This window comes from Terrapene carolina, unplaced genomic scaffold, assembly GCF_002925995.2.
Source record: "Terrapene carolina triunguis isolate 2854851 unplaced genomic scaffold, T_m_triunguis-2.0 Scaffold97, whole genome shotgun sequence".
NCBI lineage: Eukaryota > Metazoa > Chordata > Testudines > Emydidae > Terrapene > Terrapene triunguis.
Window position 1 is genome coordinate 4,310,599 of NW_020664448.1, and position 14,421 is coordinate 4,325,019.

A 14,421-nucleotide genomic window follows, 5' to 3' on the forward strand; every position below is an offset into this window, starting at 1 on the left:
GCTGTGCTGCCCGGTGCATCTGATAGGGCAAGAGCCACTTCCCATCTGTGTGCCTAGACCCAAGGTCCACATAGCCCACCCAGAGTGTAGGGCTGAGACACCTCACTCCCCCTTGTGGTCCAAGTCTCTATTCACAGACTTTATAGACTGATCGGTTTTAAGGCCAGGAGGGATCGTTAGATCTAGTCTGACTTCCTGTATAACATCTCAATGATGCAACAAGCCAGTGCAGATCCTCGTTTGGAGCATCAAGCAGGTCCACGAGAAATAAAAATTATGGCCTTTACTTTACTATGAAGCTCTTTTGTTCCTCTGCCCGGAGGTAATTCCTGAACACTCAGGGATTTCCTCTAGTCCTTGCTAGGCATGCATTATATAAGGCACCTTTGGCTGACTGCATGGTCTCATGCCACATGTACTGTCTGGAGCAGGGAGATGGAAATGCGCGCAATTGGGCCAGATACTCCACTGGTGTAAATAGAGCTGTGCTGACTTCCACCAGCTAAGGAACTGGCCCAACTCATAGCAAACTATGAATCCGAAAGCCTCATGGGGAAAAACTTCCATGTAGTTTCCAGAAACAGATGATATTTCAGTTCTCCCCTTTGCTTCCTCAGCCAGTAAGTCTGAACGTCATCCCTGCACCACGTTTGACACACACACACCCCCGCCCCCGCTCCAGCTAGGGAGGTTCCCGGTGACTTGGCTAGAGGGGAAAAGCTCTGTTATCCTTTCATTTCCTGAGACAGATATGTTTTGGTTCCACTCTCTTCCAGGGAGCAGAGACAAGGAAGCGCTCACCGACACTCAGCAGCCAGTTCAAGCGATCTCTCGAGCTGTTGATGAGAACCCTCAGCGGGTGCCAGCCCTTCTTCGTCCGCTGCATCAAACCTAATGAATATAAGAAGCCCATGGTAAGTGCTGGTTCGCCCTCTTTGTGGTGTGTTTTGAGTGTCCTTATAGAGGCAGCGTTTACATCTGGACGCAATACAGGTAAAGCCCTGGACCCATTGATGTTGATGGCGAAACTTCCATCAAGGTCCATCTGTCTGTCTAGAAACCTAACCTGCGCTCCTGACTCATGCCTGCAGCCCCATTGATGTCAATGGGAACTAGTCCCATTGAAGAAGGGTTTGCAGGATCGGGTCCTTTCTTTGTAAAGCATTTTCTACAAACTGTCCCCCAAAATGTTTTACAAAGTGAGTGCCTCGTCCCGGCACCCCCTTCCTCAGCTGTGTAATCCTTAGAGACCCATGCTGGAGCCTCTCCCCTTTAGGAAAAACCCTATAGATTTCCATAGAGAATGGTGGCCTTCTTATAGAATGTTTGAATGAAGCTATAGAATTCGGGAGCAGGGTTACAATTCTCTGTTCAGTTCTATGGGCGGGTTTAAGAATCCTACAGAAATCATCTCCTTCTGTAGGTTTGTAGGTTGATTGCTTTGGAATCCTGTTTGATTTCAATAGAACCTTTGTCGTTTTACCCCTTGTTAGAGCAACATCTGAGAAGGTTCTACAGAAATTAAATAGGATTCTAAAGCAATCAACCTAATAACCTACAGAAGGAGATCATTTCTATAGACATTTTTCATGTGAGTCAGGCTTGCTGGATTGTGTCCATAAATACAGTTAAAAGAACAGATGTTAGAGATACTGAGAGGCACAGGTGAGAGGTTAGCCATGTTTTCAGCTGCGATTTCCCAGGAGATGCAGGGATGAGATGAAGAGGCCTGTTCCAGCTTTAATGTTTTCAATCTAATGAACATATAACAGCCCATTAATCCATCTCCTTTGGCAGGCAGTTAGAATGTGCATTTTCACCAAGCCGATTGCCCTAGCAGCTGAAAGTCAAAGGAAAGAAGTACTCAGCCATTTAAAATTACTAATACGTAGTAAAACGATGATCTGTTTATTTGGGTTTGTTATGACTATTTAAAATTCATTAGTACTTTGGGGACAAATTGCAGTTACCAGATGAAAGGGAAGAGAACACGTATACATATCCCCCAATAAAGTAAACTCTTTAGGGTCTGATCCTGCATTCTTTGCACACTCATAGTTCCCACTGAAGTCCCTAGGAGTTTTGGGTGTGCAAGGACTGTGAAGCATTGAGCTCCTCAGGCTGTGGGCTGAGCATCCCCAATTCCACACTTTGCAGGGTTGGATCCTAACCTTACTAAAAATCTCTATTGGTCACTAATCATTACTTATAATACTTGAAAAGAGGTTCTCTTATTTATTTCTCATTTCAGTTGCTGTGTGTTATGGTTTGTCTGTGACTGGTGTCTTAGTAAGTTATGTATACACTGGGCAAAATTATGCTGTCTGTTAGATCTCTGTCCAGATTTAGTAGCTATGGGTAGAATTTAACTCTGATTGTTACCAGGGCAAAATGGCACAGAAATTCTAAAATTATAAACTTCAGTTTGGTAATTTTATCTATATATTTGCAGTGAACATATATGTGTGGATCTGTTGTTTGGCAAAACAAATACGATCAGACAAATATTTTGATGTCTCTCTATGAGCAGTTTGTTCTGTCCCGGGTGTTTGTTTAGTGTGGGAGTGGGAGAGACCGAAATTAAAAAAAATATATAAGTGCACTTAATTGCATATTAACCTCAAAACATAATACTAGTGTTCGTTTATCAGCAGAGAGGAGCCCAAATCAAAACCATGTCACCCCGAAACTTGGAGTGTGTTGAAACTCAGAACCTGGATCCAGATGCAAGTTTAGCAAATTGTTCCAAAACCCCAGATTTGAACTCCCCTGAGTTTTAGAATGATCTGGGTTTGGAATTCTGGATCTATTTAACTGCTCTGTAAGGACCAGATCTTGCAGCCCACAAAGCAGTTGTCCCATACTCACACCAGTAGCCACAGCGGTGTCAGTGAAACTGTTCATGAACGTGCGGATTGCAAGATTAATCCAAAAGAGAAACACAAATTGGACAGTTAATGCTAAGCTCTGTGCTGCAGCTTTGTAAGATGTATAATGTGGTTTCAAACTAAAATGGGAACATTTATTTTTGGAATGAGTTTAAAAATACAGAACCAAAAAACAGATCATGGAACCTAGGGCTGTGCAGGAAGGTTGTGAAAGAAAAACATTTTCTGCGAGTTAATTTTCTGTCCCAGGATATAAAGGAAAGTGTGCGGATAATGATAGGAAATGGGATAGCAGGAAGTGAAAGGCCAGTGGAAAGTCCTGGTCATTTGTTATTTTACATGATTTTCAAACTTTTGTCCGTAACCTTGTGGAATGTTTTGCTTCCCCGTGAAACTTACCTTGGAAAATGACTTTGTTTTCACCCAGGTGTGTCTTTCCCTTGCTCCCGCACTGTTGTTTCTGAATAGTTGTGTGTTGTTGTAAGTAGTGTGGAAGAAACAAATGTGATTAATGAACAGATTGTGGGAGGGAAAAAAAGAATATCCATAAATTGACAGCAGTCTGTGTAATGTAGGAGCCCACTTAATGCCCAATTCAGGAAGGTATGTAAGCACATGCATAACTTTCAGCGTGTGAGTAGCCCCATCAACATCAAGAGGACTGTTTGTGAGCTCAGTTACACACACACACACACACACACAGACATAAGTACCTTCCTGAATCAGGGTGTAACAGGGTGGTTTGCCCCTTTAAGCGCCTGGGGCCAGCCAGCCTTGTTCAGTTAGCAGACCCAGCTAGGCAGGGGTCCGGTGATGCCTGTAAAGTTCTGAGAGAGCTCAGTTCGGGGGAGTTGCAGGAGGGGGAGGTTTGCTCCTGGATCTGGAGCAGAGAAAGGGGTACAGAGTGAGAGGCCTCTGGGCCCCTGCAGCTTGTATTGGTCAGGGGAATGGCCTTGTTTTTCGTTACTTTGTGTGTTTATTTGAATTAATAAACCATGCCCTGGGGGAAGGGCCCGAAAGCATCTCTGGAGTAGTGTTAGTCCTGCCTGGACTGGGGAGAGAGGCCAGCAGCCCTGCCCCGGGCTTGATCCTAAGCCTGTTGGAGTCAGTGGGAATCTTTCTATTGGCTCCACTGGGCTCTGAGTCAGGTGTAAGGGCCAGATTCTGCCACCCTTTGTTCACAGTGAGTTGCCCCTGAATCTGCAAGCAGCTGATGGTTACTACTCAGTATTAGCAAGGGTGGCAGAATCTGGCCCTTTATGAAGAGGAATTATTATTAAGGGCACTCCCCGCAGGCTCTCCAACAGCAGAAGCTTTGAGACACGGGCCGCTCTGTAATCTAAAACTCCTGCTTTGTTAACTAGGGAAGGATTTTCTTCCCTTTTGGCTTCCCAAATGACAGGGCCAAATTGCCATAAGAGAATGGCATCAAGGCTGCTACTGCGGCCTCAGGGCTCCGACCCATCCGCTCCTTGAGGAGAAATGACCAGATAGTCCCCCAAGCTCCCTCTGCATCTCTCCTGTCTCCAATCCATGATGCCCACCTTGAGCAGTGCTAGCACATAGTGGCGAGGTGGGGGGTGGGCTGAGACCAAGCCTGCTTGTATTATTGTCATTTCAGCGTTACTTCTAGCCCCAACTTGGCTTTCACCTGCCTGTTACACCTTCTACTAAGACTGTAAGTTATTTGGGGCCAGGATATTTGTACAGCACCTAGCACAATGGGGCCCTGATCTGCCTGGGGCCTCTGAGCACTACAGGAATACTTAGTCAATAATAATGACTAACCCCCACATGATCCCTCACAGAGCGCAGCTCTGAGATGCGCAGGGTTTAGAGACCTGTGCAGGGACCCAGCAGCATCCTGTCCCCCTCCTCTCCAGCAGGCCTGAACTGGTCCCGGTAAGTCAGACCCCCCAACACACATGGAACAGGGGGCAGGATTTGCCCCTCCAAGCCTGAGGTGTGTGTCTGTGATGTCCTGAGAGAGCTGACTGGGAAGGCCGTTGTAGTGGGTTTCCCTTTCTCAGCTCATTATTAAGGGTTGTTGTGCTTCCTTTATTTTACATTGGAAGCTGAACACTTGTGTAGGGCTGGTAACGCCAAGCTGGGGCAGCGTGCTTGTGGGGATTGAGCCGGGGAACCAGGATTCCTGGGTCCTGTTCTCATCTTTTGTGCTGATTCACTGAGCCAACAGCGGACAGGTCGTTAACATCTCTATACTTTGGTTTATCTGCCTGTACCTTGCCTGATGGGGTTGTCTCAGGGCTCGTTGGTGTGTAGAGAGGTTTAACAGCCGCCCTTTGGGAGGGCTGCATTACACAGGTCGGCCAGGCCATTTTGAAACGATCAACCGCATTAAATCAGAACTGTGCGGTCGCTGAGCCAGGCCAGGCACAGCCACATGGCAGAAGCACTTTTGAGTTAGCTCCTTCTCCGGATCTCACAGTTTGTTTTTGCCCTGGCCCATGTCTGTCTGTCAGAGTTTAAGCTCTTCAGGGCAAGTACTTTCTTCTACTCCCTGAGTGGAAGGATGGCTCAGTGGTTTGGGTAGAGGCGCAATGAAACGGGAAGTTCAGGGGGCCTAGGCTCCCCTCTTGGCTGTAGACATGACTACGAATTCACGGTCCTGGTCTCTCCAGTGGGAAGGAGGAAGAGGTCCCGGCTGGTCTCTCTCGCCCAGGGCTGGGCCTTGGAGATGGGGAAGAAGCAGCGACTGAAGCTGCCAGCAACCAGCACGACTTGGAGCAGGGTTCACATCTCCTCTTGAGGCTCCTCCAGACCCAGCTCCCCTGCTTCCCAGAACCTCTGGCCACCATCTCCTCATGCTGCTTCCTCCACCTCTTGCACACCCACTCTGGAAGGAGAGCTGGAGGCTTGGCAAGGACATAGAATCTTGGAACCCTAGGGTGAGAAGGGACCACCAAGGTCATCTAGTCTAGCCCCCTGCCAAGATGCAGGATTTGTTGTGGCTAAACCATCCAAGACGGCTGGCTTTCCAGCCTCCTTTTGAAAACCTCCAGTGAAGGAGCTTCCACGACCTCCCACAACAACGGACCCAGAACATATGTTTGCCACGCAGGAATGGGAAAGGGGGGAACCCCATACACACACATGCGCCTCTTGGAACTCAGTGGCAGGATCCCACCGACAAGGAAACTGGGAATGTAGTGTATGTGCAGCTCACACCCCAGTGCCTTCGTTTAGTACTTGAATAATCTGTGTAACGCATGTACCAATACAGACTTAGCCCCATACACCTTTTATAGTGACTGGGGTCCCCTGCTTATGGCTTCGGCACTGATTTGGGAGACCTAAGTTCAATTCCCCACTCGGCCCCAAACTTCCTGTGTGATCTGGGGCCAGTCACTTTCCTTCCCTATGCCTCAGTGCCCCATTCAGTAAAATGATACTTTTCTACCTCCCCCGGGTGTTATGCAGATAAATACATGAAAGACTGAGATGCTCAGATACTGTGTGTGATGGGGGCCATAGTGATACCAAATATAGATCCAAGGTATCTGTAATGTCCAAATGTGCAGTCAGGACTTAAATTTATTACTCTAAGGGTATGTCTACACTGGCAAGTTTCTGCGCCACAAATTATACCACTTTCATTAAAACGCTGGAATTAAACTGCTGTTGCGTGTCCACACTGTGCTCCTTGTGACGCTGGAGCGCATCCACATTAGCAGCTCTTGCAAGGGCAAAGACAGCAGTGCATTGTGGTAGCTATCCCACTGTGCAACTGGACGCAGGGTGCTTTGGGAAGGGTTTGCAATGCCCCCATGGGGCCGGCACAGCCCCACATGATGCAGGTTTCCCAATCCCATTGTTCCATGGGCATCCTACTACATTGCCAGCTGCTTTTCAACGGAAGTTCAGACAGCGGCACGAAGCAACCAGTCCTGAGGCAGGGGGAGGGGGAAACCCCGACAGCAGATCAGCACAGCACCCAAGGGCTGTCAGAAAAGGTGCTTTGAAAGGGGAGGGGAGCATGTCTCCAGGGCAGTCGAGTTCAAAACAATGAGCAGAGCAGTCACTCGAGGCATTATGGGACAGCTCCGGAGGCCAATTAGAGCACAGAAAGCAATCAAATGTCTACACTGGCAATAGAACGCTGGGGCCTCTGCACAAATAGCCTTACGACTCTCGTCGAGGTGGTTTTTTTGCAGCGCTGCAACTGAGGAGTTCCCGTGCACAAAGTGGCTTGGCCGTGCGCACACATCTGCTGTTTGAGCGCACAAAGCTGCTTTACTGCGCAGAAACTTGTCAGTGTAGACAAGCCCTTATTGTCGTTGTTCATTAATAAGAATGGCCCCAAACACAGTTTGAACTCCACTATCCCTAATGCGCACCAACACCATGGCCCTGCAAGCGACGCCATTTTCCAAAGCAGGTTCGTTTTCTGCTTCAAAGGAAGGGATTTAGCGGGAACGCTAAAACACAGCCTTCCCTGTTCCCTTCCAGTTCCCTGCAGCACACTATGGGTCCTTTCTTGATCCCATTGTGCAAGTGGGAGTTAAAGAAAGGGACGGAGACAAATGTGCTCTGCGCCTCAGGCCCTCCCATGTGGCAATCCTTAAAGTTTCTATGGAGAAGATGTTGTATTTGTTTCCCCCACAAGACTTCGGATTGTTCCCCACATTCAGGCTGGATGGTACGGCTTAAGCCAGTCCACAGGCCAGCAAGGTTTGAAACCAGAACCAAAAGAGCCCCTGGTGTTCCAGTCTGATTTTCCCCCTCCCCAGTTGTTTGATCGGGAGCTGTGTGTTCGCCAGCTGAGGTACTCAGGGATGATGGAGACCATCAGGATCCGCAGGGCCGGCTATCCCATCCGCTACAGCTTTGTGGAGTTTGTGGACAGGTATCGTGTCCTCATGCCCGGGGTGAAGCCGGCGTACAAGCAGGTACAGGTTTAAGCAGTGACTTGGATTTTTATCAAAAAACATTGTGCTAATGCCCTGGAGAAAGTCAAGAGGAAGGAAGACCCAGTGGTTAGAGTGCTAGCCAGAGACCTGGGTTCAGTTCCCTGCTCTGCCACAAACTTCCTGTGTGACCTTGGGCAAGTGGCTTAGGACCAGATTTTCAAAGATATTTAAGTGCTTAATTCCTGTTGATTTAAATGGGAGTTAGGCCCCTAAGTGCTTTTAAAAATCAGGCCCTTAGTCCCTGGGCCTCAGTTCTCCAGCTGTAAAATGGGGCTCGCACTTCCATGTCGTACAGGGGGGTTGTGGGGATACACACATGAGAGACTGTGAGGCCCTCAGTTACTATGTTAACGGAGGCCATCTAAGTGCCTTAGATAGGATGAGGCGTCTGTGAGACTATGATTCAGCTGAGCTCAGAAGCCCCAGTAACAGTTAAAATAACTGGATGAGCCTGTACTGCCTGAAACATGCAGGCACCACATTCGCAGGGACCAGAGGGAGCCCACGGAGGGATGGCTGGGGAGCACAGCTGATACAACGAGCCAGCCCAGGGATGGGGCCTTTTTGGGCATGGCCTGCCCCTCACATGCCCTGGCATGGCTGCACTGGGGAAGTGCTGGCTGCATCGACTCAACAGGTGTAGCGAGCAGGACCTCTCCCTATGCTCCCCACAGGCCTCAGTAGGTGTTACTCTCTGACCCTGCCACTGAGGTGGCATGCCTCCTCCCTCTCCCACCACAGCCCAGGCCTCTCCAAGCCACGGTGCTGCCCACTGTGTTGCTCCATCACTGCACATCTACTGTATATATGCTAGTCAGCAGTGACAGCCACTGTCATGCATTGGGGATTGAGACTAGAATGAATCATCATCTTCCTTCACTGCTTCTAGGCAAGCCAGGAGAGGGAAGCATGCAAATGAGGAGGAGCCTCATTAATGTCACTAGATTACACCAGTGTAAAACAGGTGGAAATGAGATCAGACTCCGCCCCGTGTTTATAGCTGGTAGGGGCGGCTGGTGTTCATGTGAGCCGTAGGCTGCTACGTCCCGCTGCCCCATTTCTCCTAGGGCGACCTGCGTGGAACGTGCCAGCGAATTGCTGAAGCGGTGCTGGGGAAAGATGATGACTGGCAGATTGGCAAGACGAAGATTTTCCTGAAGGTAAGATGCTCTCAGGCTGTCAGTGCATTGAGTGGCCGTTAGAATCATAGAAGATTAGGGTGGGAAGAGGCCTCAGGAGGTCATCTAGTCCAACCCCCTGCTCAAAGCAGGACCAATCCCAACTAAATCATCCCAGCCAGGGCTTTGTCGAGCTGGGCCTTAAAAACCTCTAAGGATGGAGATTCCCCCACCTCCCTAGGTAACGCATTCCAGTGCTTCACCACCCTCCTAGTGAAATAGCTTTTCCTAATATCCAACCTAGACCTCCCCCACTGCAACTTGAGACCATTACTCCTTGTTCTACCATCTGTCATTAGCTCTGAAGGACTCTAACACCTATCCTAGTAGCAGGTTACATAGCTAGAACTAATCCCCATCCACCACCCAGGTCTCTGGCCTGATTTGGTGGGGACTGGGCCAGGAGATGGTGTTGGATCCAGATCAGGTGAGAGCTAGGAGTCAGAGTATGGGTGAAATCCTGGCACTCTGCTGGCACAGAGCCTGGCTGGGGTATGCGCACGCACGGCACTGGTCATATGCCAAGCGGCGCAGGCCTCTCCTCTGTGAGAACGCAGGCAGCTTTGTGGCTGCCCAGCTGTATCCCCAGAGCAGGGACAATGACTCCACTGCCAGACGTGGCAGCAGAATCACCCAGGAGGGGCTTGAGGGCACAGGCAGTGCCCCGCCCAGGTCCCTGCAGAGAAGGGGTGAGGGGAAGCTCCCTGGCTGACTGACACCCATGGAGACAGTGAGAGAGCTGAGCTGTTGAGTTGCTCCCTTCACTCCACCCCCTGCCCCCGTGCTGGGGCTGGCTGACAGCTCCTGAAAGCTCCATAAGCCAGGATAGGGGCCCACTGGCCCAAAGATCCCACTCTCTGCACAAGCAGTAGGGAATGGTGGGGCAGCACAGATGCCCTGTGATCCCCTCCCCTCCACCACCTGCTGACATTTTCCAAGGCTCTTCCCGAGGCCCTTATCATCAGGTCCTGTCAGACAGATGCGACATTGGTCCCCAAGGCTGCCATAACCCCTGGGGCACCTATGTGGGGGAGAGAGAGGGATCGGGCTCAGCAGAGAGCCAGTGGGAGTGACAGAAAGGTCCCTGCCGTGCTGAGCGGAGGATCAGCAGCTCTGTGCCCCTCGGGATTGGCAAGGCCAGTGCAGTGCTGCCTAATGGATCCGGGGCCCTGTGCAGCACAATGAGACAGCGGCAGCGTAACAAAGAGCTGTCTTGTTCTGACGGCCCTACTCACGTGCATTTGTTTTTACGATCCCATCTCTAAATCCCTCCAGGAAAACAAGGTCGAGCTGTCAAGGAGCGAGCCAGGAGGCAGATGGGATTTCTCTAGTGTTTCTCAGATGTAATCCTGTTCACTTATTTTTAAACATCTCCCCAGCTATTTCTTAGAAACTGCTCCTGACATCCCTTTAGCTTTCCTTTCCAGAGAGCGTTATCAGGATCCCGCAGCCGTCCAGACAGGAAATAGGGAAACGAACAGGTTCTGAAGGGCAGCGCAAGGTCGGGTAAAACGGGAAGCATGCAAAGTTGTATCGATGCACCCAGCTCCTGCAGCAGCCAGTAAAGAAACTAGTATAGAAATCAATTTGGACGCTATAGAAAGGAGGCTAGAATCACGTGACTTGACTGAATTCCACAAAAGCAAGGAAATGCAGAGTGAAGGGGTACGGTTTTGTCCTCAGCCCTCCTTCCTATGTCCAGGTTTTGCAGCGCCTATGCTTTACTGGAGGAGGGAGTGTCGTCTAGTAGTCAGAGCAGTGGACCAAGACTCAGGATGCCTAGAGTTTGCTCCCAGCTTTGCCACAGTCTTCTCCAGTGCCCTGCTCCTTGTGTAGTCATTAGTACCTGTACAACGTGGGTGGGAAATGCTACCGAATCAGGTGCATGGCAGCAACCTCACTTGACTGACTCATAAGCTGATAGCGTAGTGAGCCAAACATCAGAGGGCGACATAATTCACTCACGCGCTGTTACTAAGCCCTGCAGTGCATGCGGCCTCTGGGATGAAGGGGTGATGCTCAGCGGTGACCCCTTCTGGCATATTTAGGCGTGGCACGGATGAGCTGGAAAGATTCAAGTCCAGTTCTCCTTGATCGGAAGGTGAGTGGCTGTGCTGTAGAGGCCCAAACGTAGTGAGTTGTAAAGTTGGACGTCCTTAGATTTGACCTCTGGGGAAGAGCCTTATACCATCCCTCCGTTCCCGTCACGGGATGGCCAGTGGTCACAGGGTAACTGTTGTGCGCCGGTTCATTCCCCAGGATCACCATGATATGCTGCTGGAGATTGAGAGGGACAAGGCCATCACAGACAAGGTCATCCTCATCCAGAAGGTGGTTCGTGGGTTTAAAGACAGGTATTATATGCCAAGGAAATGCCTGGTGAATATTGGGGGATCTGTTAGTGCGACTGACTGGCACACCATGTTCTGGTTCATGGCACTCTGCAAAAACAATGTCCTCTTTGCCTCAGGTACCACTAACGTACTCTGCCCATTCGCAGTGTGTCTGGCCTATTGCTTTAGCTCGCGGTGAGCATGATAAAGCCCTCCAGGGGTTGACATTATGCTATAACCGGTGCTGGAGCTGCTCAGAGCATGAAGGAAATTATTAACATCTATTTTCAGGTTGCCAACTTTCAGAACAATGGGAGTAAGGATTTCTGTCCACACTCAGTTCTGTACTCGGCAGAGGCACTCTTCATTGGCCAACTTTAGTTATACTAGCAGACTATTCCAAATGACCTTCTGTGCCAGATCTTGGTCCCATTGAAGTCAATGACAAAATTCCAGTGGGAGACTAAAGGGAGTGATATTCAGCCTTATGGCAGCAAAGAGCAATAGTATGTTACAGTGCAACTCATCCCAAAGCCCAAGGTGCTGTACAGCCATTCCCACTGAAAACCAGGCGCTGCAGAGATGAGAGGCAGGAAGCCAACCCATGTAAAGCACACTGCATAGCCATGTGGGGTAAAGAGAAAATGATGGCCAAGGATGCTGGGACGTACTCCTGTCCTTAGAGAAGCAGTCCTGAGTATTGCTCAAAGCCGGGGACTAGCAATCCGGGCTTCTGTCACCTGTCCCTGACTCTGGCGCTGGCTTGCTGTGTGAGCTTGGACTAGCGACTTCTTATTTCATTCAAGCCCTGAATGTGTGCTGTGCACCTCCTGGAACATCAAGAAGACAGACGGGGCCAGATCCGCACCTGGCGTCAATGGTGGTGCGTTCATTGACGTCAATGGAGCTATGCTGATTTATGCCAGCTGCAGATCTGTCCTACAGTCCTCATTCGGATGAGGTTAAAATCTAAGACTAGAGGAAACAGAGTGAGGAAGATTCCAAATGCAAAGGATGGGGGGGAGGGGTAGGCGAGGGGTAAGCCACAAGAGCCTGGGTCCAAGGTGTCACCCAGCAGTTCAGGGCAGGACCGTTGATCACCTAGCACTGGATTGGCACATTTGGACTGCTCTTCCCGTTCCTGTTTTGGACGAAGCATAGGGAATGGGCAGAGAGGAGCGTGATAGTACCACTACAATGCCTCTGCTTCCTCCTGCGCGGGAAAGGAAGGCTGGGACTGGCATTATCCGGCAGCCGACTGAGCTCAAGGGCGTGGAGGTTACTCCAGCTGCCCTCCTTACAGTCTGTAAACAATGCCGGCTTTCCCTGCTGGCCAAGGTGACGATAACCCCCAGCAGACCAGCACACGTGTTTGTAATGCCTTTCCAGGTCCAATTTCCTGAAAGTGCGACATTCGGCCCTGATGATTCAGAGATACTGGCGGGGACATAACTGCAGAAAGAACTATGGTGCTGTAAGTGTTGCCAGTTCTCCTTTACGCTCTTCCCGCCTTGGTCTCATTGCCTGGGATCCAGATATTAGTTTCCTTTTCGGTCCAGTTAAGCTTCCCCTGAGGGGAAAGGTCAGAGAGGGGACAGCTGGCTAGTGTGTTCGGTGGAAGGGGGGAAGCTACACCCCCGCTGCCCTCTATTCTGAATAAAGGGAGCGACCGTCTCTTTGGTTGTCCTCCTCACGCCTTCGTCATGAGTTGGACCCATCTTACAGCAGCTGGTCACCTGTGGCCCTGGATGCCTTACGTTATTTCTCAGGAGGCTGCAAACACAGGGCCAGTATTAAAGCTGGTGGAAGCAGTGTAGCTTTGTCCTTGGAAATGCACCTGATCCAGGTTGTCCCTTGGACTCTACTGCAGCTGCAGCCATGTTTTGCTGACAGTCCCCCCACTCCACAACCCCATCCCAAACTGCGCAGGTGTCCTGGGTATTTACACAGGCCCCCTTAGCATCTCCAAGCATGGCAGATCCCAGAACTCAGTAGGGAGGGTGGGATGGAAGAAGAGAATGTGCCCGGCATGGTATACGATCCTCTTCTGGACCCGATCCAGCAGAAGACCTGCAGAGGGCGTCCCATGACATTTGGCCTGCAGAAGTGTGCAGGGGGCAGGCTGGGGATGGGAGCGTTCAAGGCCAGAGGGATGGCCGTTCTCTGCAGTATCATCCCCCACGCAACCCAGCATAAGCTATCCCCGACTGAATCAACGTAAGTGCCCCCTCCTGTGATTTGGAACCCCTTGGGGGAGACAATGTAGTGGTAATAGCCATGACAGGAGGCAGGGGGAGATGCTGGGCCTCCTTGTGCATGGCCCTTGCTACCTGTGGCTGCCCTGAGAGCTGCGTAGATCTGGGGGATCTTGAGTGCCAAACCTCTCAAGGGAAGCACAGGGAGGAGACTGTGCGCGAGAAGCATTAGGGGTCATTGAGCCCATAAAAGCTTGGATCTCTAGCCCATGGAAGTCAATGGGAAAACTCCCATTGACTAAGTGAGCTTTGGATCAGACCCCACAAATCCAGGAGCCCTTTGTTTCTCTGCCATCTCACAGCAGCTCTCCCCTGCTTTTTGCGGGGGGTCTTTGCTTGTTGCTAATTTCAGCAGGTTTGTATTTTCAGCGGCGAGAGGGCAGATGAGCGAGGAAAATCTGATTATGGCTGGTGAAGCCCTCAGTGGCCCAGTGTCTTAATCCTGTTTCCTTTGCAGATGAGGATTGGGTTCCTGAGGCTCCAGGCCCTCTACCGTTCCCGCAAACTCCACACGCAGTACCACATGGCTCGCAGACGGATCATCGAGTTCCAGGCAAGGTGCCGGGGCTGCCTGGTGCGCAGGGCCTTCCGCCATCGCCTTTGGGCTGTCTTCACGGTCCAGGCTTATGCCAGGGGCATGATTGCGCGGAGGCTGTATAAACGCCTTAAGGGAGAAGTAAGTACCATGCAGGAAATGCTGTTTGCTAGCACACGTTATGGAGAAAGACAGCAGCCAGTTAACAGGACCAACAGGGCTGGTTTCCCCAGAGCATGATAGTCTGTATAACAGGGGTTGGCAACCTTTCAGAAGTGGTGTGCTGAGTCTTCATTTATTC

At 50.5% G+C, this 14,421-nt stretch overlaps 1 protein-coding gene across 1 annotated transcript in view; it reads left to right on the forward strand.

Annotated features, from left to right (window-relative positions):
- The window catches only part of MYO7A (myosin VIIA), a 92,267-nt gene that overhangs the window by 45,875 nt on the left and 31,971 nt on the right, over positions 1–14,421 (forward strand). The window contains exons 15-20 of the mRNA XM_026651583.1: positions 777–914; positions 7,640–7,798; positions 8,887–8,979; positions 11,257–11,351; positions 12,720–12,804; positions 14,043–14,261. Of these exons, the coding sequence (XP_026507368.1) occupies positions 777–914; positions 7,640–7,798; positions 8,887–8,979; positions 11,257–11,351; positions 12,720–12,804; positions 14,043–14,261 (789 nt within the window). The remainder of the gene's footprint in view (positions 1–776; positions 915–7,639; positions 7,799–8,886; positions 8,980–11,256; positions 11,352–12,719; positions 12,805–14,042; positions 14,262–14,421) is intronic.